Source organism: Rhinoraja longicauda, chromosome 20, assembly GCF_053455715.1.
Source record: "Rhinoraja longicauda isolate Sanriku21f chromosome 20, sRhiLon1.1, whole genome shotgun sequence".
Taxonomy (NCBI): domain Eukaryota; kingdom Metazoa; phylum Chordata; class Chondrichthyes; order Rajiformes; family Arhynchobatidae; genus Rhinoraja; species Rhinoraja longicauda.
This window is the reverse complement of record NC_135972.1, coordinates 23,830,113-23,856,168: the sequence shown is the minus strand read 5'-3', so window position 1 is coordinate 23,856,168 and position 26,056 is coordinate 23,830,113. Positions and strand designations below refer to the sequence as shown.

Below are 26,056 nucleotides of genomic sequence, written 5' to 3'. Positions count from 1 at the left end.
CACACATTGAGGACGAGGTATTAATGTTCCTCACTAAACCTTAGCTTTGGGGAATCCCTTGCAAACTAGACGCCCGCCAACAGGCATCCTGGACCTTCTTATCTTACACAAATGAACCAGAAATCTCACTCAGCAGAGAAAGGTGCTGAAATGAGATGGACAATTAATTCTCTCGCCTGCTGAGAGAGATTCAGAGAGGGAGAGAGAGAGAGAGAGAGAGAGAGAGAGAGAGAGAGAGAGAGAGAGAGAGAGAGAGAGAGAGGGGGGAGAGAGGGGGAGAGAGAGGGGGGGAGAGGGAGAGGGAGAGAGAGAGAGAGAGAGAGAGAGAGAGAGAGAGAGAGAGAGAGAGAGAGAGAGAGAGAGAGAGAGAGAGAGAGAGAGGGAGAGGGAGAGGGAGAGGGAGATAAAGAGAGAGGGAGAGATTGAGATAGCTAGAGACAGCTACACACACACAAACACACACACATATATATATTTTTATGGAGAGAGAGAGAGAGAGAGAGAGAGAGAGAGAGAGAGAGAGAGAGAGAGAGAGAGAGAGAGAGAGAGAGAGGAATCCACAGTGATCGAGAGAGATAGAGATAGAGAGGGAGACATAATTCCTTACAAAGTTACTTAAATAATTCTGACCCTTCCTGCTCGCAGCAAGGATACAAATCTTCATTAAATTTACAAGAAGAAAATCTTTCTATGCCATTATAATAACAAATAAAACCTTAAATAAACCGGCGGCCATTTCTCATGCCAACTTCAGGTAATTTGGCACGGAATAATTGAACATTACAAAATCTGATTTGTAGAGGTTGAACAGCTGAGTTTGGAAAGCTGAGCTGATGTTTTGGAAAAACTGGGCGGTCATTTCATCAGTAGTCCTGGTGGACTTGGCGTAGGTGGGGAACTTGACCAACTTGTCCACGCCGGCCAAGCGCAGGATATAGTTTGCGTCCTCGGGCAGGCTCTCGTACTTGCCGATCAGGTCGTAATGGATGTGGCAGGGGTGGCACAGGGAGTTGACCGTCTCCCAGTGCTCGTTGAAGGGCTCCTCCCTCTGCGTGTGGGGGTTGATGAGGTAGCCCACAAACTCCTCGAACTTCACGTCGCCGCCACTGCGCAGGGCCTCCCGGGTGGCGTTCTTCCGCTGCCGCCGCACGATCTTGGTGCCGTAGCGCTTGTGGAAGGAGGTGTTGTAGCGCCGGGTGAACTTGTTCCTGTAGGCCGACACCAGCCGCTCGAAGGGCTCGCGCACGAACATGAACTTCAGGTAGCTTTTTAAGCGGTGGTTGATCTCTGAGATGCTGTACTGGTTGAGGGTCTTCAGGTTGGTCGGCACGTGGGCCTCGTTGGCGGGAATCTCCATGGGATCGTGGTACCTGCCCCGCCCCGTCAGCACCATCATCACCCTCTTCCAGTTAGTGCAGGCCACCTTGGGCACGTAGCAGTACATCAGCTCGTGGTCCTCGTCCACCACCAGATGCTTCAGGTCGTTCGGGGTTAAAACTCGCCGCTTTCGACTCCTGGCGCTGTTTGCCCGGCACATCTGCGCCACCTGGTTCCTCCGTATCTGGTGCGCCACTTCCGTGCTGGAGAATTCATACTGAAATTTAAAACAAAGACCACGGTAAAGAATTGGCAAGGCATGCGGATTTAGAACAAGGCTGGCTCCGTCAGGGACAACGGAGGGGAGGTTCGTACAAGTGCGTCAAGCGGGCTTGGTTGTCATATGGGCGCACGGTGGCTCAGCGGTAGAGTTGCTGCCTTACCGCGCCAGAGACCTGGGTTCGATCCTGACTACATTCTCCCTGTGACCGCGTGGGTTTTCTCCAGGTGCCCCAGTTTCCTCCCACACTCCAAAGACGTGCAGGTTTGTGGATGAATTGGCATCTGTGAATTGTAAAGTGCCCCTGGTGTGTGGGATAGTGCTAGTGTACGGGGTCTTCGCCTGTTTTCTCGCTGTATTTCTAAAGTCGAAAGGCTAAAGAATGGTCTCGACCCAAAACGTCACCGATCCATTTTACTCCAGAGATGTTGCCTGACCCGTTGAGTTACTCCAGCATTTTGTGTCCTTATGCAACTTCTGCATCACGGCATGCTTTGCTTAGTTTTGTTTTTTAGTTTAGAGATACAGTGCAGAAACGAGTCTGCAATGACCATCAATCATCCCGTACGCTAGCACTATCTTACGCACTAAAGACAATTTATAATTTTTACCAAAGCCAATTAACCTACAAACCCGTACGTCTTTGGAGTGTGGAAAGAAACTGGAGCACCCGGGGAAAACCCACGTGGTCACGGGGAGAACGTGCAAACTCCATACAGACAGCGCCTGTAGTCAGGATCGAACCTGGGTATCCAGTGCTGTGAGGCAGTGACTCTACCACTGCCCTCACCATGTCACCAATGTCACACAGCACTGTACGGTCAATGAAGTGCCTCTCCCTGGCACGCCTTTTTAGCCAACGATTCTTGTCCTCGTTAGTATTTATTAGCATTAAGTCCAGACCACTTTGTTCCACCTCTACCAGAAACACAGTTGAGCAGTCTGGCCTATTCCAACTCTCTGAGCTTTTTGGATATTAAAGGAAGCAGGTTTAGTTTAGTTTAAACTGGGGCACAGTGTGGAAATAGGCCCTTCTATCCTGCACACCAGAAGCCAATTAACCTGCAAACCTGCAGGTCTTGGGAGTGTGGGGGGAAACAGGAGCACCCGGAGAAAACCCACGTGGTCACAGGGAGAACGTACAAACTCCATACAGACAGCGGCAGGATGGAACTCCATAATCAGGATGGAACCTGGGTGAAGGGTCTCGACCCGAAACGTCACCCATTCCTTCTCTCCCAAGATGCTGCCTGACCTGCTGAGTTACTCCAGCATTTTGTGAATAAATCGATTTGTACCAGCATCTGCAGTTATTTTCTTATACCTGGGTCTCTGGAACTCTACCAGGCAGCAACTCTACCGCTGCACCAGTGTGCCACCCAATGAAATGGGGTCAAAAGGGAGTCACGAGGAACTGCAGATGTTGGGATCTTGAGCACAGAAACATAGAAAATAGGTGGAGGAGGCCATTTGGCCCTTCGAGCCAGCACCGCCATTCATTGTGATCATGGCAGATCATCCACAATCAGTAACTCGTGCCTGCCTTCTCCCCATATCCCTTGATTCCACTTGCCCCTAGAGCTCTATCTAACTCTCTTTTTAATTCATCCAGTGTATTGGCCTCCACTGCCTTTTGTGGCAGAGAAATCTACAAATTCACAACTCTCTGGGTGAAAAAGTTACTTCTCACCTCAGTTTTAAATGGCCTCCCCTTTATTCTTAGACTGTGGCCCCTGGTTCTGGACTCCCCCAACATTGGGAACATCTTTCCTGCATCTAGCTTGTCCAGTCCTTTTATAATTTTATACGTCTCGATAAGATCCTCTCATCCTTCTAAACTCCCGTGAATACAAGCCCAGTCTTTCCAATCTTTCCTCATATGACAGTCACTCCATCCCAGGGATTAACCTTGTGAACCTACGCTGCACTGCCTCAATAGCAAGGACGTCCTTCCTCAAATTAGGAGACCAAAACTGCACACAGTACTCCAGATGTGGTCTCACCAGGAAAGGACTTCTTTGCTCCCATACTCAAATCCTCTCGTTGTGAAGGCCAACATGCCATTAGCTTTCTTCACTGCCTGCTGTACCTGCACGCTTTTACTTTCAGTGACTGGTGTACAAGGACACCAAGGTCTCGTTGCACTTCCCTTTCACCTAATCTGACACCATTGAGATAATAATCTTCCTCCTTGTTCTTGCCGCCAAAGTGGATAACCTCACATTTATCGACATTATAGTGCATCTGCTATGCATCTGCTATGCATCTGCCCACTCACTCAACCTGTCCAAGTCACCCTGCAACCTCCTAACATCCTCCTCGCAGTTCACACTGCCACCCAGCTTTGTATCATCTGCAAACTTGCTAGTGTTACTTGTAATTCCATCATCCAAATCATTAATATACGTTGTAAAGGCCACTGGCGCTGCAAAGTACCACCATTCTTTGCACCTGTACAGAGCCTGAGTGGTTTCCTCGTATGTTAGAAGTTTTCTAAGATTCAACAAGCCACAACCAAGCTGTCATCAGGCAACTGAACTAACCTATCACCAACTGGAGCTTGATCTGACCTTTCCATCGACCTCATTGGAGACCCTCGGTCTATCTTTAACCCGACTTTACTGGACTTTACCTTGCACTAAACGTTACTCCCTTTATCCTGTATCCGCACACTGTGGACGGCTCGATTGTAATCGTGTATGGTCTTTCCGCTGACTGGATAGCACGCAACAAGCTGTTAACTGTACCTCGCTACTGGCGCAATAAACTAAACTAAACCATACAGATGTAAAGTGATCCACTCTCCAGAAAGACAATGTTCTCCACAACTGGGTGGTGCAGCGGTAGAGTTGCTGTCTCATAGCATCAGAGACCCGGGTTCCATCCTGACTACGGGTGCTGTCTGTACAGTTTGCTGTTCTCCCCATGACCTGCGTGGGTTTTCTCCGTGTGCTCCAGTTTCCTCCCACGCTCCAAAGACGTACAGGTTTGTAACTTAATTGGCTTCGGCAAAATTGTAAATTGTCCCTAGTGTGTGCAGGATAGATTTAATTAATGTGCGGGGATCGCTGGTCGGCGCGGACTTGGTGGGGCCGAAGGACCTGTATTTCTGCGCTGCACCTCTAAACTAAACTAATCCGCATGGTGTCAAACAAAGCACGCAACAATATAAAAGCTTTCCCCTGCACCCCGGTACACGTGACAATAATAAACTGAACCAAGGATCTGCTCCCGATCTGTTGTTTTAATTAATTGGCGACTGCCTGTCAAACCATTCATTAATTAGTAAAGGTCTTCCGAGTCACACACACAGCAGGCAGGGTCCTGTATTTCCTCTCGAGAGCGTACACACGACTCTCTCCCTGCACCCGATCAATCCGCCGTGTAGTGGCCGGTCCCCCCGATCTGCACTCCTGTTGAGAATACTGCAGCTACTGTCCGAGAGGGCAGTTTGCAGCGTAAAGTCAGCATGAACCAATTTCCTTTCATGTTTTACACGGTCTCGCACGGAACTCATTAGAAAGCACAGCTAAATGATTGTGGTCTAAAAGACAGCACTGCATCATATTAATAAACTCCAGACGTGACATGCTGTACTGATAAGGGAGGCAGTCTCTGGGACAGAAAACACAACTCATTACTTTAACTCCCTGCTGCTTTCTTCCAAGCTGTCCTCCCACCTTCATAATTGGATTTTTTTTCTTCAAAACATTAAACAAATAAGACAGACTGGAGACACAAGAGACTGCAGACAATATTGATAGATTGAAAGATACGGCATGGAAACAGGCCCTTAGGCCCTTAGGCCCACACCGACCATTGATCAGCTGTTCACACTAGTTCATAAGTTCATAGGTTATAGGAGCAGAATTAGGCCATTCTGCCCATCAAGTCTACTCCGCTATTCAATCATGGCTGATATATCGTTGCCGCTCAAGGTCAACCCCATTCTCCTGTCTTCCCCCCATAACCCCTGACACCCGTAGCAATCAAGAGTTCATTGTTGTTTCACCTTCTTTGGTCAACGTGGGTTGTTTTTAAATGTGCTATACAAATAAAATTGACTTGACTTGACCTTCTAACAGACTAGGGGTAATTTACAGAGGCCAATTAATCTGCAAACCCACATGTTTGAGCTTAGAGATACAGCATGGAAACAGGCCCTTTGGTGCACTGAGTCCACGCAGACCATCGATCACCTGTTCACACCGGTTCTACGTTACCCCACTCTCTTATCCACTCACTTCCTACACACTCGGGCCATTTTACAGAGGGCCAGTTAACCTACAAATCCACTCGTCATTGGGATGTGGGAGGAAACCGGAGCACCCGGAGAAAACCCACGCGGTCAAGGGGAGAACGTGCAAACTCCTCACGCAGACAAGCACCTGAGGCCAGCATTGAATCCGGCTCTCCGGCGCTGTGAGGCAGCAGCTCTACCTGCTGTGCCACTGAGCGCCATTTTGTCTTTGGGATGGGGAAGGAAACTGGGAGAACAGGAGGGTGGCATAATCCAAACGTAAAACATCATTTTAAGGCTAACATAATGGTAGGTCAATTGGCTTCTGTAATTTGCCCCGATAGTGTAGAATGGAACTAATGTGAAGGGGTAACCTTTGGCCAGCGGGGACCCAGAGGGCCGAAGGGCTTGTTTCCACCCTGTATCTCTACCCTAAAACTCAGAGTGAGAGTGGCTTCCACTAAATCAAAGGCTTAAAACATTAATAAACCTTCATAACATTTATTTTTTTGCAAGGTTGCAATATAACGGAGCCCTCTGACTGATTTTGACTTTGGAGACCACAGGCATCATCTCGGAGATCCCTGTAAATAAACCTTCGGCGATAAAAAAAACACAGGCATGATTCTGCAGCATACCTCACATCCTTGGTGGGCTGAAGGGCCTGTTTCCATGCTGAATCATTAAACTAAACTAAAGGACAATGTTTGGGACACATGGCTTCACAGGCGTTTGTGATTGCTCAGGTGTGTTTAAATGCCTCCTTAATGCAGGTGTAAGAGAGCTCTCGGCACCCAGTCTTCCCTCCAGTCTTTCCATCACCCTTGGGAACTTTTATTGCTATTTACCAACATGAGGATCAAAGTTGTGCCAACGAAAGTCAAAGAAGCCATTATGAGACTGAGAAACAAGAATAAAACTGTTGGAGACATCAGCCAAACCTTAGGCTTACCAAAATCAACTGTTTGGAATATCATTAAGAAGAAAGGGAGCACTGGTGAGCTTACTAATCGCAAAGGGACTGGCAGGCCAAGGAAGACCTCCACAGCTGATGACAGAAGAATTCTCTCTATAATAAAGAAAAAATCCCAAACACCTGTCAAACAGATCAGAAACACTCTTTAGGAGTCAGGTGTGGATTTGTCAATGACCACTGTTTGCAGAAGACTTCACAAACAGAAATACAGAGGCTACACTGTAAGATGCAAACCTCTGGTTAGCTGCAAAAATAGGATGGCCAGGTTACAGTTTGCCAAGAAGTACTTAAAAGAACAACCACAGTTCTGGAAAAAGGTCTTGAGGACAGATGAGACGAAGATTAACTTATATCACAGTGATGGCAAGAGCAAAGTATGGAGGAGAGAAGGAACTGCCCAAGATCCAAAGCATACCACCTCATCTGTGAAACACGGTGGTGGGGCTGTTATGGCCTGGGCATGTATGGCTGCTGAAGGTACTGGCTCACTTATCTTTGTTGATGATACAACTGATGATGGTGGTAGCATAATAAATTCTGACGTGTATAGACACATCCTATCTGCTCAAGTTCAAACAAATGTCTCAAAACTCATTGGCCAGCGGTTCATTCTACAGCAAGAAAATGATCCCAAACATACTGCTAAAGCAACAAAGGAGTTTTTCAAAGCTAAAAAATGATCAATTCTTGAGTGGCCAAGCCACCTGATCTGAACCCAATTGAGCATGCCTTTTATATGCTGAAGAGAAAACAGAAGGGGACTAGCCCCCAAATCAAGCATAAGCTAAAGATGGCTGCAATCCAGGCCTGGCAGAGCATCACCAGAGAAGACACCCAGCAACTGGTGATGTCCATGAATCGCAGACTTCAAGCAGTCATTGCATGCAAAGGATATGCAACAAAATACTAAACAAGACAACTTTTATTTACATGATATTGCTGTATCCCAAACATTATGGTGCCCTGAAATGGGAGGGACTATGTACAAACACTGCTGTAATTTCCACAGGTGAAACCAAAATGTATAAAAATGGCCTTTATTAAAATCTGACAATGTGCACTTTAACCACATGTGATTTTTTCTATTACAAATCTCAAAGCGTAGAGTACAGAGGCAAATAAATAAATGATGGGTCTTTGTCGCAAACATTATGGAGGGCACTGTAGGTTAATTGGGTTCTGTAAATTGTCCCTAGAGTGTAGGATACAACAAGTGTGAGTGGGAGATCAGTTGTTGGCGCGGACTCGGTGGGCCGAGGGGCCAGTTTCCATGCTGTTTCCTTAAACTGAACTAAACAGTTTTAGATGGATATGAGCAAAATGCAGGCAGGTGGGACTAGATGGGTTGGCATGGGCAGGCATGGGCAATTTGGGCCGAAGGGCCTGGTTCCGCGATGTATGACTCTATGACTCAAAATCTCGAAACTAAACAAAACTAAACTCTGCCTACAGTCTAAATAAATCTGAAAAATTGTGACTTGACCTTCTCGGTCTGAAGGTAAAAGATTTTTGCATCTTTTGAGTGAGATCAGGAGAAGGTAGTGAACATTCCAGATGACCTCTGACAAGTTGCACAGAGTAACCAGTCAGTAATTGTTGACTTAGAGTATTCTTTCCTGTCTATGGCAGGAGTGAGGGCATACATTTCATTCCATAGGATGGTCGGTCTACTTATAAAAATATGCATTATTGGCATATCATGTGCTCAAACAGAGGTGTTGGACGGGAGCCTAAAATCCATTAAATAGAAACCATTGAATTCAAACAACCAGCTGAGTCATAGGTCGCCATAAGATTTATTTTTTTCTACAAATTAAAGCTCCAGAAATTAAAGGTCAACTCAACAATGAAGAATACCCTTTAAGTAACTTGAGGAGTTTGCTTAAAATGTGCTGTCTGTTCATTGAGTCATACAGCATGGAAACGGGCCCTTCGGCCCTGCTTGCCCACACTGGCCAACATGCCCCATCCATCTACACTAGTCCCACCTGCCTGAGCTGGGCCCATATCCCTCCAAAGCTTTCCTATCTACGTACCTATCCAAATGTCTTTTAAATGTTGTTATAGTACCTGCCTCAACTACCTCCTCCGACAGCTCGTTCCATACACCCACCCTCTGTGTGAAAAAGTTGCCCCTCAGGTTCCAATTAAAACTTTCCCCATTCACCTTAAACCTACGTCCTCTGATTCTTGATTCCCCTATTTAGGGTAAAAGACTCTGTGTTTACCCTATCTATTTTTCTCATGATTTTATACACCTCCATTACATCACCCCTCATCCTCCTGCGTTCCAAGGAATAAAGTCCTAGCCTGCTCAACCTCTCCCTATACCTCAAGCCCTTGAGTCCTGGCAACATCCTCGTAACTCTTCTCTGCGACCTTTCCAGCTTTACAATATCACTGTTGTCCCCTGCCCGTCCCAGAAGATTAATGTCGCTGCATACAATATTTTGCACTGTACAATCCTAAACATCTACCTTTGAACAACTGAGCAGCTGGTTCTTAGATTGAATGGTGTTCAGTACAATAGAGAATATATAAAGGTGGTGAATCTGTGGAGTTTGCCACAGAAGGCTGTGGAGGACAAGTCAGTGGATATATTTAAGGCAGAGATAGATAGATTCTTGATTAGTACGGGTGACAGAGGCTATGGGGGAAAGGCAGAAGAATGGGGTTAGGAGGGAAAGATAGATCAGACATGATTGAATGGCGGAGTAGACTTGATGGGCCGAATGGCCTAATTCCGCTCCTACCACTTATGATCTTATGATAACAGTGCAACACAGAGACAGGCCCTTCGGCCCACAATGTCCATACGGAACGTGAACCTCACACCATCCCATCTCTGTAAACTCCATTAGCACCTCTCTTCCCTGGAATACCCCCCCCCCCCCACTCCTTACCCCTTGACAAACCAGATTTTAGTCACCCCGAAGATAGACACAAAATGTTGGAGTATTTCTTCGTCTGGAGAAGGGTCCCAACCCAAAACATCACCCATTCCTTCTCTCCAGAGATGTTGCCTGACCCGCTGAGTTACTCCAGCATGTTGTGTCTTTCTTCAGTGTAAGCCAGCATCTGCAGTTTCTTCCTACACTTTGACCCCCGACCTTGGAGGTCATGCCTGAAGCTGGCCCAGGTCTCTCACTCCTGAAGTCTCACCACCACACCACTTTCCTTTAAACCGCTTTTGACTATTTATCCTAATGCTGCGTTCTGGTGTTGCGCTTGGGACAGCACTGCACAGGAACAGGCCCTTCAGCCCACAATGTCCGTGTGCACATAATGCCAAGCTAAACTGATCTCCTCTACCTGCAAATAGACACAAAAAGCTGGAGTAACTCTGCGGGACAGGCGCACTGCTCTGGAGATAAGGGACGGGTGACGTTTTGGGTCGAGACCCTTCTTCAGACCCTCTTTTCAATCCCCGCACAGCCATGGGCCTATCTAAAAGCCTCTTACACGCTGCTGTCGTACCTGCCCCCTAGAGCGTGTTCCAGGCACCCACCACACTCGGTGTAGAAAAACTTGCCCTGCACATCTCTTTAAATTTGGACTTCTCACAGGCAAGAAATCACGCCTGTCCTGGATCAAGACCAAGGTTGCAAAATCACTTGCAAGAGACCTATTTATTGTTTAAAGACACAACAATGCTATTTATCACACTTATTTTAAATTTATCTTTAAACTGTCTGGAGAAACTTAAGCTTACACTGCCAACTCGTGGCTATATGGCATTGGCTTTCAAAAATTATTATTTTGCTAAAACTGGTTTGCGATTAATATCCTTCTGGATTTCCTTAAGGAGGAACAGTTGGTGACACCACCAGCGCGGAGATGGACAGATTGGGTTTGCAAATCAAAATGGAGACGATTACTTAACCCCAGCCTATATTTGCCATGGATTGACACAAAATGCTGGAGTAACTCAGCGCGTCTGGCAGCATCTCCGAGATCATGGATCTCGAGGTGAGGTTTCAGGTGGGGGACCTTTCTTCAGACTGATTGTAAGGGGAGGAATTGGAAGCTAGAAAAGACCAGGATAAATCAGCGCTGGCAACAGATGACCTCAGGCAGGGAGGATCCCTGATAAGCTGATTGTTGGTTAGATCCCTGATAAGCTGATTGTTGATCCAAGAGGGACACATCTATGTGAACTGTGAAACTGGTTAACCAACTTGTAGTGGAGGAAGAGGGAGGGAGCAAGTGTGTGTGAGTGTGTGAGTGTGTGAGTGTGTGTGGGAGGGGGATTGGAGGGGAGTGTATGTAGAAGTCACCTATAATTAGAGAATTCAACATTCATAACGTTGGGTTGTAAGCTACCCAAACAAAACGTGAGGTGCCGATCTTCAGTCAAACCTTAAGTAACACACACTACTGACCAGTCTGAAGAAGGGTCTCAACCCAAAACATCGCCCATTCCTTCCCTCCTAAGATGCTGCCTGACCCGCTGAGTTACTCCAGCATTTTGTGAATAAATACCTTCGATTTGTACCAGCATCTGCAGTTAATTTCTTACACTACTGACCAACAATGATCAGCAACACTGCAATTGACATTTCTCTTTGACTTCTTTTCTTCTAACTTATTTTAGTTTAGAGATGCGAACAGGCCCTTCATCCCACTGAGTCCATGCCGACCATCAATCTCGCCTTCACAGTTCTATTTTATCCTACTTTCCCATCCACTTCCTACACACAATCTACAAACCGACATGTTTAAGTTTAGTTACGCACCTCCAGATTCAGGGACAGTTTCTTCCCAGCTGTTTTCAGGCAACTGAACCATCCTATCACCAACTAGAGAGCGGTCCTGACCTACCATCGACCTCATTGTAGACCCTGGGACTATCTTTGATCGGACTTTACTAGACTTTACCTTGCACTAAACGCTATTCCCTTTAATCGGTATATGTACACTGTGGACGGCTTGATTGTAATCATGTCTGTGCTTTTTGCTGGCTGGATAGCGCGCAACAAAAAAGTTCTCACTGTATCTCAGTACGCGTGACAATAAATGAAACTATCAAACTATCATTGGTGATGTTTCGGGTCAGAACCCTTCAGATCAGTCTGAAGAAGGGACCTTGATCCAAAACGTCACCTATCCAAGTTCTCCAGAGATGCTGCCTGAGCCGCAGAGTTACTCCAGCACTTTGTGTCCTTTTGCGACTAAAGTCTAGTTTGGCCGGGCGTAGGAAGTGGGAATTCCTAGCGATGTGTGGTGCTGGTGGAGTCTAGGCAGACAGGACAGTTTGAATGCAAGGATGAGAATATTCTAACTACAGCTTCAACCACGACCAGAAGATTGGGTGATTGATTCTCTCCACACAAATGGATCTGTTGTGTCCCTTCAAACGGACACAGAGTCTCCGTGTGTTGACACTTCTGTACCTCCAGCCTGATGTATGAAAACGCATACATCCAGATTCAGGGCCAGTTTCATCCTAGCTGCTATCAGGCAACTGAACCGTCAAACCAACAACCAGAGAGCAGTCCTGACCTACCAACTACTTCGCTGGAGACCCTCGGACTATCTTTAATCGGACTTTACTGGACTTGCTATAAACGTTATTCCCTTTATCCTGTATCTGTACACTGTTGATGGCTCAATTATAATAATGTATAGTCTTTCCATTGACTGGTTAGCCCTCAACAAAAAGCTTTTCGCTGTACCCTGGTGCTCGTGACAATGAACTAAACTAATTTAAAGATCTGCTCGTGTTCTGTACTAATGTTTTTTCAATTAATTGTTGACTGCCTGTCAAGCCATTCAAGCTTTTCACTGCACCTCATTACACGTGATAATAATAACTCCTTGGAGAGCAGGAGGGTGAGGAGTGATCTTATAGAGGTGAACAAAATCATGAGAGGAATAGATTGGGTAGATGCACAGATTCTATTGCCCAGAGTGGAGGAATCGAGAACCAGAGGACGTAAGTTTAAGGTGAAGGGGGAAAGATTTAATAGGAATCTGAGGGGTAACTTTTTCACATGAAGGGTGGTGGGTGTATGGAACAAGCTGCCAGAGGAGGTCGTTGAGGCTGGGACTATCGCAAACGTTTACGAAACAATTAAACAGGTACACGGATAGGACAGGTTTAGAGGGATATGGACCAAACGCAGACAGGTGGAACTAGTGTAGATGGGACATGTTGGTCTGTGTGGGCAAGTTGGGCCGAAGGGCCCATTTCCACGCTGTATGACTCTATGAATCTAATAAACTAAATTAAACTAAACTAATGTGGTGTAACTTGAATTTGAACCATTCTGCAGAAAGAAAGTGCACTCTATAACTGCACAGCAACAAATACATCCATTTGTGGCTGGACTATTGCTGACAGGTGATTTAGCAGCTGTTAGTGATTGCACCTAACTTTTCTCCAGCGCTGTGCTGTCAGGGGAACAGGCCAGGACGGTTTCATTAAGGGCAGTAACTGGCTTCCTTACACACCCGTTTGTGTGTGGTCTCAAATACTGAGGGGAATTTTGCCGTGTCACCTTTAACGTGGTCCCCAAAAGAGCCAAGACTGGGTTTGTTTCCTGAACTAATCCTGGGCTCGCTGTCGACAAGATGCAACGCAAGGCTGTCTCAGATAGGCAAGGCAGTAACTGACCACCGATATCTCTTGTGAAGCCCATTCCTCGGCACGGTGAGCTGATCGGTGATTTACGGCTGAACCGTGCGAGTGGGGAAATCCCTTTGGTAAGATGATCTCTGCCTCAGAAGCGTTCCCACTGCCTTGCTGGGCTGTGACGGGTACGGCGTTGGCCTTGTGCCCACAGAAACTGCCCCCGTGAAGCAGTCACTCACTGCCAACAGCGCAAAGTCCCAGAACACATCAGGAGCCAGGGTAGTCCAATTTCCGGCTTCTGACCACAAGATGAAGGATTAACGAGGGGGCAGGAAACAGCAGGAAGCCGTGACTTTCTTGCATTCACCCTGCTGCCTGTTTTCCCTGTAACCCAAGGGGCAGGGGCTGGCGATAAATCTCCATGCACTGTCGCCATCTCTCACAGTCTGTGCTGGAGTACTACATGGGGGGAGGCAGAACAAAATACTCTCAGGCCTCTCTCATACCAGTGGAAATTGGTCAGTGTCTGGACCTTGGCTGGATGGGAACGCCAGGGCAAATGGGCCCAGCATCCCATCATCGTACAAATGTGGTACCCGCCTCCAGCCAGGCTGCGGCCTACAGGGGGGAAGCCACCGAACCAGCCCCTGCTCGTTCCCCGAAGACTGGCCATCGGGTACGGCTCATACGACCTAAAGCGCGGACTAGAGGGCAGCGCGGTGGCGCAGCGGTAGAGTTGCTGCCTTACAGCTTCAGAGACCCAGGTTCGGTCCTGACCACGGGCGCTGTCTGTACGGAGTTTGTACATTCTCCCCGTGACCTGCGTGGGTTTTCTTCGGGTGCTCCGGTTTCCTCCCACTCTCCAAAGCTGTGCCGGTTTGCAGGTTAATTTGGCTTTGGTTAATAAAATTGTAAATTGTCCTGCTAGTGTACGGGGTGATCCGGTCGGCGCGGATTCGATGGGCCGAAGGGCCTGTTTCCGCGCTGCATGTCCAAACTACGGGAGGGGACTCTAACCAGAGACCGGGAGGATGGAGCCGGCGACGATGCCAGATGCGATGGGCGAGGAGCTAAGCCGGTCGGAGAGGAGGCCCTGCAGCAGCCTGGGGCTCGCCTGCATCGAGCACCCCTAATAACAACCAGAGAGCGAATTGGACTTTGAAAATGGCGCCAACACCTGGCTCCTCTTGCATGCGGGCTCAGTGGACTATTTCTGTACACTTTGCTAGTCGGGGACTGGGCTTAAGTGTGGTGATACGTTACTGGACTCTATGTAAGAAAATAATTTAATTGTATGTTTGTACGAGACAATAAAAGCACCATTGAACCGCTGGTGCTCCAGTCTAGTTTAGAGATACAACATGGAAACAGGCCCTTCACTCTAAATCTACACTGACTATCAATCACCCGTACACTAGCTCCACCCCACACACCAGGGGCAATTTACAGAAGCCAATTAACCTACAAGCCTGCACGTCTTTGGAATGTTGGAGGAAACTGGAGAAAACCCATGTGGTCAGAGAGAGAGCGTGCAAACTCCATACAGGCAGTATTCGATCCGTAGTCAGGATCGAACCCGGGTCTCTGGGGCTGCGAGGCAGCATCTCTACCTGCTGCGCCACCGTGCCGCCCCAACGTGGTCTTGCTCTGTTAAAGGTATAAGTTGTTGCCCTCATCAATCACTTAACTCTGCACTCTCTTATTACCGGCTTGCTGCTGCTGCTGGAATTATTCCGGACTTCCTCTCTAAAGTCCCCTGGTTAAATATTTCCTCAGGCTATCTTCTGCCACGAGGGCAATTCTATTTAGGTTAATTGGCTTCTGTAAATTGTTGCTTGTGTGTAGGATAGTGCTAGTGTACGGGGTGATCGTTGGTCAATGCGGACCTGGTGAGCCGAAGGGCTCGTTTCCACGCTGTATCTCAAGTTAGCTAAACTTTAGACTTTAGAGATCTAGCGCGGAAACGGGTCCTTCAGCCCACCAGGTCTGCAGCAACCAGCGATCACCCGATACACCCAGCACTACCCTACACACTAGGGACAATGCACAATTTTACTGAAGCCAATTAACCTACAAACCTGCACGTCTTTGGAGCGTGGAAAGAAACCGGACCACCCGGAGAAAACCCACACGGTCCAAGGGAGAACGTACAAACCCTGTACAGACAGCATCTGTAGTCAGGACCGAACCCGGGTCTCTGGCGCTGTGAGGCAGCCACTCTGTGAGGAAATCCCACAGATGAGGGGCTTCAGAGACCAGTGTGCTGCAGACTGACCTTATGCGAGGTAACGCACGAGGCCAAAGTGGGAGATACCCTTGATTTTCTGGGAGTTCCAGAGCTAGAGGAGGGGAACTAGTGGAGAAGCGTCAGAACGGGGCAATGACTAGTTTAGCAGCAACATGCGGTGGGCCAGAGGACGGTGCAGGTCATGGATCGTGGCAGGGCCGTTTTTACAGCATTATGGGCCCCCGGGCAAAGCAGTGTACTGGGGCCCCTACCGTTACTCTCCCTCACCCCCCTTTCCCTACCAGGCCCCCCCTGTCATGCCGGCGAAAAGCACTTACCGAAAAGCACTTAGCGATGGACTTAGGGTGCTACATTGTTGCGAAAAGCACTTACAGATCGCTGTGAGAAGCACTTAGTGACCGAAAATGTTGCGAAAAAAGCACTTATTGAACCTACATTTTTAAAGTAGTATTTATTTATTGCAAGTCACTTAACATACACAGATCAGCATGGGGCCCCTATGCTTGTGGGCCCCCGGGCAAGTGCCCATCAGGCCCAATGCGTTAAGACGGCCCTGGATCGTGGAGGTATCGACATTGCCTTGATGCATACTTGAAAGCGGGGCAAGGTGTGAAACAAGACCTATAGGAGACATCGTGTACAGCAGGTGGCACGGTGGCGCAGCGGTACAGTTGCAGCCTTACAGCGCCAGGGACCTGGGTTCGATCCTGTCAGTATGGAGTTCGTACATTCTCTCTGTGACTACATGGATTTTCTCCGGGTGCTCCGGTTTCCTCCCACACTCTAGGTTTGTAGGTTAATTGGCTGTGGTAAAGGACAATTGTCCCTCAATTGTTACTAGGGACAATTAACAACCTGTTAATTGTCCCTAGTGTGTAGGATAGAGCTAGTGTACGGGTGATTGCTGATCGGCGTGGATTCGGTGGGTGTCGGGTCTGTTTCCGCGCTGTATCTCTAAACTAAAACGATAAAGACTAAAGCATACCAAGGGTTGGTAGACTCCCCGTCTTCTTACAAATTTATATCCAGCACGAAAGACAAAATGGAAAATCAGTTTCATTGAACTACAACTAATGTTTTGGATTCAACTGTTGTTGAGTGTGTCCTTACCTCCTTCAAGTGTTGAGTAACAAAACCACGTAGGCTAAATAGCACACATGCTTATCTGTTTAGCTGGTTCTTTTGTGTTTAGCCGAATGTAACAGTGGTTTAACAAGTTCTACACAGGTAGAAAGAGCCTTGATCATTCAGATTGAATTGATTGAAAGGTACAGCATGGAAACTGGCCCTTTGGCCCATCGAGTCTTCACTGACCTTCGGCCGGGCGGCACAGTGGTGCAGCGGTAGTTTCTGCCTCACAGCGCCAGTGGCCCAGCCTCGATCCTGACTATGGATGCTGTCTGTGCGGAGTTTGCACATACTCCCTATGACCAAAGGGCCTCCGGGTGCTTCCAAAGACATGCAGGTTTGTATGTTAACTGGCCCTCTGGTTGTAGGTTGCCCCTGGTGTGTAGGGAGTGGATGAGAAAGTGGGATAACATAGAAGTTTGCGTGAAGGGGAGATCGATGGCGGGAGAGAACTCTGTGGGCCGAAGGACCCGTTTCCACGCTGGATGTCTAAAATTAAACTAAGTTCAGAGGTGAGAGTGGTACCCATTAAATCCATGGCCTAAAACATTCATTTAAGGGGGACACGGTGGTGCAGTGGTAGAGTTGCTGCCTTACAGCGCCAAAGACCCAGATTTGATCCTGACTCCGGGCACTTGTCTGGACAGAGTTTGTACACTCACTCCGTGACCTGCGTGGGTTTTCTCAGAGATCTTCGATTTCCTCCCACACTTCAAAGACGTAGGTTAATTGGCTTGGAATAAATGTAAATTGTCCCTCGTGTGTGTAGGATAGTGTCAATGTGCGGGGGATCGCTGGTTGGCGCGGACTCGGTGGGCCGAAAGGGCCTGTTTCAGCACTCGATCTCTAAACTAAACTAAACTACGATTAATAATCTTTCACAACATTTTTTTTTTTTTTTGCAAGGCTTCAAGATAATGGAGTCAGATTTTGTCTTTGGGGACGTGGAGGCAGGCATTATCTGGGAGTTGCCTGTAAATAAACCTTCGGCGATAAAAAAACGAAGACAATATTTTCCCTGAGAAATGTCCTTGTGAGTTTCAAGGCTTCAGTGACCTGCAGTAACCTCTCTGAGGGCAACAACAAAACCAGAATCTTTACACTCAGGGATGCCCTGACCTATAGGCAAAAATAACGGATTTCTAAGCAGAAATGATTCAAGTTCTTTCTTACTTTAATATAACAATAATAAATATAGTTATTTAAATGACATTTAAATTATTAATTATAAATAAATGCAATGAATCATATATAATTACAAATCGTTCATCAATTGATTAATTCTTCATTAATTATAACTAATAATATTTAATGTAACAATTATATTTAAACAACTGGTTCTCGATTCCCCTACCCTGGGTGAAATGAAGAGAGTTTTTCCCAGCGTAGGTGAATCAGGAACCAGAGGCCATGGGTTTCAGGTGAGAGGGACCGATTTAATAGGAACCTGAGGGGCAACATTTTCACCCAGAGGGTGGTGGATATATGGAAGAAACTGCCATAGATAGCTGGAGGTAGTTGAGGCAGGGACTATAACAACATTTAAAAGACACTTGGACAGGTACATGGCTGGGAAAGGTTTACAGGGATATGGCCCCAACACAGGCAAATGGGACCAGCTTCGATGGGGCATTGTGGTCGGCATCGATGAGTTGGGCCGAAGGGCCCATTTCCATGCTGTGTGACTCCAAAACTCTGAAAACTGTCACAGGGTTTAGTGCTTTAGAGTTATATACAGCATGGAAATTGGCATTTGAACCCATCAAGTCCATGTTGACCATCAACTGCCCATTTACACTGATCCAGTCTTGTTCTCCCACATTCCCCACAAATTCTTCCACCAGCATACACACCAGGGCAATTCACCATGGCAAATTATTCTACAAGTTTAACCTACAAGGCCGGCACAGTGGGGCAGCGGTAGAGCTGCTGCCTTAGAGTGCCAAAACCCCGGGTTCGATCCTGACTACAGGTGCTGCCTGTGCAGAGTTTGCACGTTCTCCCTGTGACCGTGTGGGTTTTCTCCAGGTGCTTTGGTTTCCTCCCACATCCCAATGCCGTGCGAATTTGTAGGTTAATTGGCTTCTGAAGATTGTCCCTAATGTGCAGGAATAGAAAGTGGGATAACATAGAACTAGTGTACAGGTGAAAAATGTTCCGATGTTGGGAGAGTCCAGACACCACGGCCTTCCACATGAGAGCAGCCATGAATGGATTCAGTCAAGCATGACATCCACGCTCTCAGCCTGCCTGTGCACTGCCTTATAATTTGGCAGCTTCTCCTGTCTTTACTCTGTTACAGACCCAGGTGACTACTAACCCCCAATTTATTTTCATCATCACTTTCCCCGTGTGTTCCCAGTCCCTTCATTCCTTCATTTTGCCGAAACTCAGGCTTTGTACTTTACTTTGGACTCGAGAGATACAGCCTGGAAACAGGCCCTTCGGCCCACCGAGCCCACACCGACCATCAATCACCTAAGCACTAGTTCCACTCTCCACAGCAGGGGCAATTTACTGAAACCAATCAACCTTCAAACCTGTACGTCTTTGGAGTGTGTGAGGAAACCGGAGCACCCGGATAAAACCCGCATGGAAGTCCCACACCGAAGAACGTAAAAACCCCGTACAGACAGCAGCCGTAGTCAGGATCAAACCTGGGTCTCTGGCGCTGTGAGGCAGCAACTCTACCGCTGCGCCACCGTGCCGCCTTTCCACCTCTGGAATTCTTTCTCTCAACACCTCCATTCCTTCGTCCCATAAGACAATGAGACATAGGAGCAGAATTAGGTCTTTTGGCCCATCAAGTCTACTCCACCATTTACTCATGGGTGGTCTATCTTTCTCTCTCAACCCCATTCCCCTGCCTTCTCCCCATAACTCCTGACACCCTTACTAATCAAGAACCTATCAATCTCCGCTTTAAAAATATCCAATGAATAGCCTTCCACCACTGTCTGTGGCGATGAATTCCACAGATTCATCCCCCTCTGCCTCAAAAATTCCTGCTCAGGAATCTCCTCAGCACCCTCTCCCGTCCATCAGAGTCTGGCCTACACTGGTCGCCACAGTATTTATCTGACTGCGAACTTAGACACAGACTCTTTGATTCACCTCGTAGGTTTGGAGTGCCGTTGGCATTCATCATTAACAGCTTCTTTTCCACACGGATGACCACAGTGATTATTAATAGTGCCTTCTGCTGATGCTGCAGCAGTCTTTCTCAATCTGTAAGGTTAGGATTGGCAAGGATTGGCCCGGTGTCGGGAACTTTGTACAGGAAGCTTGGCTCCACAGTTGGCTTGTCATGTACCTGGGATGATACTGACCTTACATGACGCTGGTCTGTGATGTACAGTAATGCCACGTAGCAGAAAGGGACTATACAAAATTACCCCAGCCTTCACTCCCCGCATGGCAGGGGCTGTTAGGCGTACAGTGCCACAGCCACTGCCCCACGCTATATCATGCTTTCATAGGTTCATAAGTCATAGGAGCAGAACTAGGCCATTCAGCCCAACATGTCTACTCCGCCATTCGATCGTGGCTGATCTATCTTTCCCTTTAATTTTTTTAGCTTAGTTTAGAGATACAGCGCTGCAATGGGGCCTTTGGCCCACCGTGTCCGCACCGACCAGCGATCCCCGCACACTGGCAGTATCTTACACGTTAGTCAAGTCAAGTCAAGTCAATTTTATTTGTATAGCACATTTAAAAACAACCCACGTTGACCAAAGTGCTGTACATCAGTTCAGGTACTAAAGAACGAACATACAATGGCACACAAACATAACAGCACATACATAAACAGTTCACAGCGCCCCCTCAGAGGGCCTCAAACGCTAGGGAGTAGAAATAGGTTTTGAGCCTGGACTTAAAGGAGTCGATGGAGGGGGCAGTTCTGATGGGGAGAGGGATGCTGTTCCACAGTCTCGGAGCTGCAACCGCAAAAGCGCGGTCACCCCTGAGCTTAAGCCTAGACCGCGGGATAGTGAGTAGCCCCAAGTCGGCTGACCTGAGGGACCTGGAGATAGAGTGGTGGGTTAGAAGATTTTTGATATGGGGGGGTGGCAAGCCCGTTTAGGGCTTTGTATGTGAATAGGAGGAGCTTGAAGTTGATTCTGTACCGTACTGGGAGCCAGTGGAGAGAGGCCAGAATCGGGGTGATGTGGTCCCTTTTACGGGTACCCGTCAGGAGTCTCGCTGCGACGTTTTGGACCAATTGCAGGCGGGACAGGGATGATTGGCTGATCCCAGTGTATAGGGAGTTGCAGTAGTCTAGGCGGGAGGAGATGAATGCGTGGATGGTTTTTTCAATGTCTTCAAATTGAAGGAATGGTTTTATTTTAGCTATGGTACGAAGCTGGAAGAAACTGGCTTTAGAGATAATTTACAATTTTTACCAAAGCCAGTTAATCTACAAACATGGGTTTTCTCTGGGTGCTCCGGTTTCCTCACACACTCCAAAGATGTACACAGTAAATTTCCCCGGTGTGGAACGAATAAAGGAATATATTATTATTATTATTATTATTATTATTATTATTAGGTTTGTACGTTATTTGGCTTTGGTAAAAATTGTAAATTGTCCTTTTGACCTGACTCGTCAATGCCGACCAAGATGCCAATTAAACCAGTCCAATTAGCCTGCATTTGGCACATATCTCTCTAAACCTCTCCTATCCATGAACCCGTCCAAATATCTTTTACTATAACAGCATTTAAACGAGACTAGGACAGGGACATGAGTAGGGAAGCTTTAGAGGGATAGGGGACAAACGCAGGCAAATGGGACTAGCTTAGATGGGGCATGTTGGTCAGCATGGGCAGGATGGGCTGAAGGGCCTGCTTCTGTTTCCTGTGACGCTTTGACTCTGTGGTGTTTATGTACCTGCCTCAACCACTTCCTCTGGCAGCTTGGCTCACATACACAGCACCCCAGAGATACATCTCAGCCGCCCAAATCCACCACGTTTATAAACAGAGTCAGCTCGTAACAATCTGCCTAATGGAGCCAGGGTTTAACATCTCAATATATAGGACAAAGCAGGCTTCACTCTCCATTCCCTCATCTTGAGACAACATTTTGTTCATCTCAGAGCAGAATTAGGCCATTCAGCCCATCAAATCTACTCCGCCATTCAATCATGGCGGATCTCTCTTTCCCTCTCAATCCCGTTCTGTCTTCTCCCCGTAACCCCTGACATCCTTACCAATCAAGAATCAGTCAATCTCCACAGTAAAAATATCCATTGGCCTTCACAGTCTTCTGTGGCAATGAATTCCACAGATTCCCTCTGACTAAAGAAATTCCTCCACATCTCCTTTTTAAAGGCACATCCTTTTATTCTGAGGCTATGGCCTCCGGTCCTAGACTCTCCCACTAGTGGAAACATCCTCTCCACATCCACTCTATCTAATAGTGAAATAGGCCTTTCACTATTCGTCATGTTTTGTGTAGTTAAACACAACTTATTATCTTGAAAATCATGTACCAATGATAGGTCCACATTAGCTGACACACCAACCACTTTGAAGTCATTTCCTCACCAAAGTATCACACTGAATTTACAGATAAGAAGCAGATACATGTGGTTGCTTATTTTTTGAACCAACCTCCTCTCACCTCACCACGTCCCACACTGATATTTCCCATCCCCCTTCGAGAGTTCAGCTACAATTCCCTTTAATATATCTTATTTAGTTTATTATAGTCACGTTTTATAGGTACTGTGAAAAGCTTTTTTGTTGCGTGCTATCCAGTCAGCGGAAAGGCTGTGCATGATTACAATCAATCCGACAACAGTGTACAGTTACAGGATAAAGGGAATAACATTTAGTGCAAGCTAAGAGTCTGAAGAAGGGTCTCGACCTGAAATGTTACCTATTCCTTTTCTCCAGCAATGCTGCCTGACCCGCTGAGTTACTCCAGCATTTTGTGCGATCTCTAGTGCAAGATCAAGTCCAGTGAAATCCAATTCAAGATTGTCCAGAGGTCTCCAATGAGGTAGAGGGGAGGTCAGGACCGCTCTCTAGTTGGTGGTAGGACGGTTCAGTTGCCTGATAACAGTTGGGAAGAAACTGTCCCTGAATCTGGAGGTGTGTGTTTTCACACTTCTGTACCTCCTGCCTGATGTGAGAGGGGAGAAGAGGGTGTGACTTGTCCCGGATTATGCTGCTGGCCTTGCTGAGGCAGCGTGAAGTGTAGATGGGGGTCAATGGAAGGGAGGTTTGGTATGTGTGATGGTCTGGGCTGCGTTCACAACTCTCTCTGCAATTTCTTGCAGTCTTGGATGGAGCTACGCAGTCACAGGGAGAACGTACAAACTCCGTACAAACAGTACCGGTAGTAAGGATCAAACAGGAGTCCCTGGCGCTGTAAGGCAGCAACTCTACCGCTGCACCACTGTGCCGTCCCATTCTACTAACAAAACCTCAGACACAGTCATAGTCATACAGCGTGTAAACAGGCCCTTAGGCCTAACTTGGCCGGCACCGGCCAACATGTCCCATCTACACTAGTTCCACCTGCCCACATCCTTCTAAAGCTACCCTATCCATGTATCTGTCTAATTGTTTCCTAAAGGGTGCAACAGTCCCTGCCTCAACTACTTCCTCTAGCAGCTCGTTCCATACACCCACCACCCTTTGTCACACCCACCACACTTTGTGTGAAAGACGTTTCTATTTAATTCTATTTAAGCGAGCAGGTTTTTGTGCAGCAGGGAACACCTACAGAATGATGCCTCAGCTCAAAACATGCTACTGATATCCCCCCCCACCAACCCTCCCCCCCCCCCACCCCCACCAACGTTAGTGCACGCAACACTTTCCCTGCTCATTATAGTCACGTTAACAAGTCACGGTACAATGAGGTGCCAATGGGGCAGAACTCTCAGCTCCTGCCTATGTAAACAAAGCGCTGAAAGTGCTCTTGGTTCAAGTCCGATGCACGGACACATACTACCACTTGCCATCTCGGTGGCTGTGACACCCCTCTGTTTAATGGTCCCCTTTAACCACCTTCTGTGTTTACAGAAGCCAGCTCATGGCTCCGGCCACGAGCAGTGAAACAACCTCTTATCTTAAGCATTTATTTAGTCCTTGGCGCCAGAGGAGCGCTGGCAACATAAAGCCAACCTTTGCCCATGACCTAGGCAGACACAGCAGGCTGCTATGTAAATTTTAACCTCTATCCAGGTCCTAACGTGCAAGCACAGAGGCTTCTTGTGAATTGATTCACAGTTTGACTGGGGATCAAGCACCTCATTGTGTGCGCTGGCTCCTCCCAATCCAAACCTGGCCATAACCAGGCACCTCCCTCTGACATTGGGAGTGTGGCTGCACTCCCCAAGGTTGCTACCTTGACAACGACCCCGTGACCCGTCAAAGGTCGGGGCTCGAGATTCTCCACCAAAACCTCGCCAGCTGGTACCAGTCATACAATGAAAATAAAGATAATTCTAATATAGAAAATATAGATAATAGAGAAAATAGAAGATAATTCTTCTCGGGTGACAATTGTCCTCTGTACATTGCCCCCAGTTTAATTTGGTCTAGAGACACAGTGCAGAAACAGGCCCTTCGGCCTACCGAGTCGGCGCCGACCAGTGGTTACCCTGCCCAATACACTGTCCTATGCACACTATTTACAATTTTACCAAAGCAAATTAACCTACAAACCTGTGCGCCATTTGAGTGCGGGAGGAAACTGGAGCAACTGAAGAAAGCTCACGCAGTCACGGGGAACGTATGAACTCTGTACAGACAGCACCCGTGGTCAGGATCGAACCCGGGTCTCTAGCGCTGTAAGGCAGCAACTCTACCGCTGCGCCACCGGGCCACCCCTAGTGTGTAGGGAATGGATGATAGAGTGGGAGAACCTAGAAATAATGTGAACAGGTGATCAATAGTTGATCAATCACCAGGTAGAGTGCGGCCATGACCTCCCATCTACCTCATTGGAGACCTTTGAACTATCTTTAATCAGACTTTAGTTATATTTTTATATATCTTTATATCTTTATATATATTATGTAGGTTTACAAGAACAATCCCAGGAATGAGTGGGTTAACACACGATGAGCGATTGTTGGCGCTCGGCCTGTACTCGCTGGAGTTTAGAAGGATGAGGAGGGACATCATTGAAACTTACCGAATAGTGAAAGGCTTGGATAGAGTGGATGTGGAGTGGATGTTTCCACTAGTGGGAGAGTCTAGGACTAGAGGTCATAGCCTCAGAATTAAATGGCGTTCCTTTAGGAAGGAGATGAGGAGAAATTTCTTTAGTCAGAGGGTGGTGAATCTGTCGAATTTGTCACAGAAGGTTGTGGAGGACAAGTCAATGGATATTTTTAAGGCGGAGATAGATAGATTCTTGATTAGTACGGGTGTCAGGGGTTATGGGGAGAAGACAGGAGAATAGGGTTAGGAGGAAGAGATAGATTAGCCATGAAGGAATGGCGGAGTAGACGATAAGGCAGAGTGGCTTTATTCTGCTCCTATCACTTATGGCCTTATGATACTAAATGTTGTACCCTTTATCCTTTATCTGTGCCCTGTGGATGGCTTGATTGTCTTCACGTACAGTCTCTTCCTTGACTGGAAAGCATATTCACTCAAATGCCTGTTCTTATGTATTTGGAAAAATTACCCGCTGCCATCTACTGTAGGCTGTGCGTCTGTTGTGTGTTCTATGTCCGTAGTGTGCTGTGTGTCTGTGGTCTGCATACCTAGACATTGTGTGTCTGCCTTGCACTGTTTAACTACCAGGCTGTCGGAAGCTTTGAGGAAGCCTCACAGATGAATAGAACGTAGGACGTTCTACTAATGGACATGGACATTGGTGTCCCACAGGAAGAGGCCTTCCGGCCCTCAATGCCTGCGCCGAATCCGCTGACTGGATAGCACTCAACAAAAAGCTTTTCACCGTACCTTGGTACACATGACAATAATAAACAAAACTAAACTAAACATGGAGGAAGGAACTGCAGATGCTAGTTTAAACCGAAGATAGACACAAAAAAAATGGAGTAACTCAGGGGGACAGGCAGTATCTCTGGATAGAAGGAATGGGTGATGTTTCGAGTCGAGACCCTTTTTCAGACAAACGTCACCCATTCCTTTTCTCCAGAGATTCTGCCGGTCCCGCTGAGTTTCTCCAGCTTTTTGTGTCTATGCTGCCAAGTGATAGGTGGATACAGGTGAAGTGCCGGTGTGGGGGGGGGGGGGGAGGGGAGGGGGTAAGTGGGGAGCGGCTTGATTCGCAGATGGGTGGAACAAGCCTAGAGATG

At 47.3% G+C, this 26,056-nt stretch overlaps 1 protein-coding gene across 2 annotated transcripts in view; it reads right to left on the bottom strand.

The window, feature by feature from the left end:
• Nucleotides 1-331: 331 nt before the first annotated feature.
• Nucleotides 332-26,056, bottom strand: part of chst11 (carbohydrate (chondroitin 4) sulfotransferase 11) — a 112,697-nt gene continuing 86,972 nt past the window's right edge. For both annotated transcript variants that reach the window (XM_078416613.1, XM_078416614.1), the window contains exon 3: nucleotides 332-1,594. In XM_078416613.1, the coding sequence (XP_078272739.1) occupies nucleotides 740-1,594 (855 nt within the window). In that variant the 3' untranslated portion in view covers nucleotides 332-739. The remainder of the gene's footprint in view (nucleotides 1,595-26,056) is intronic.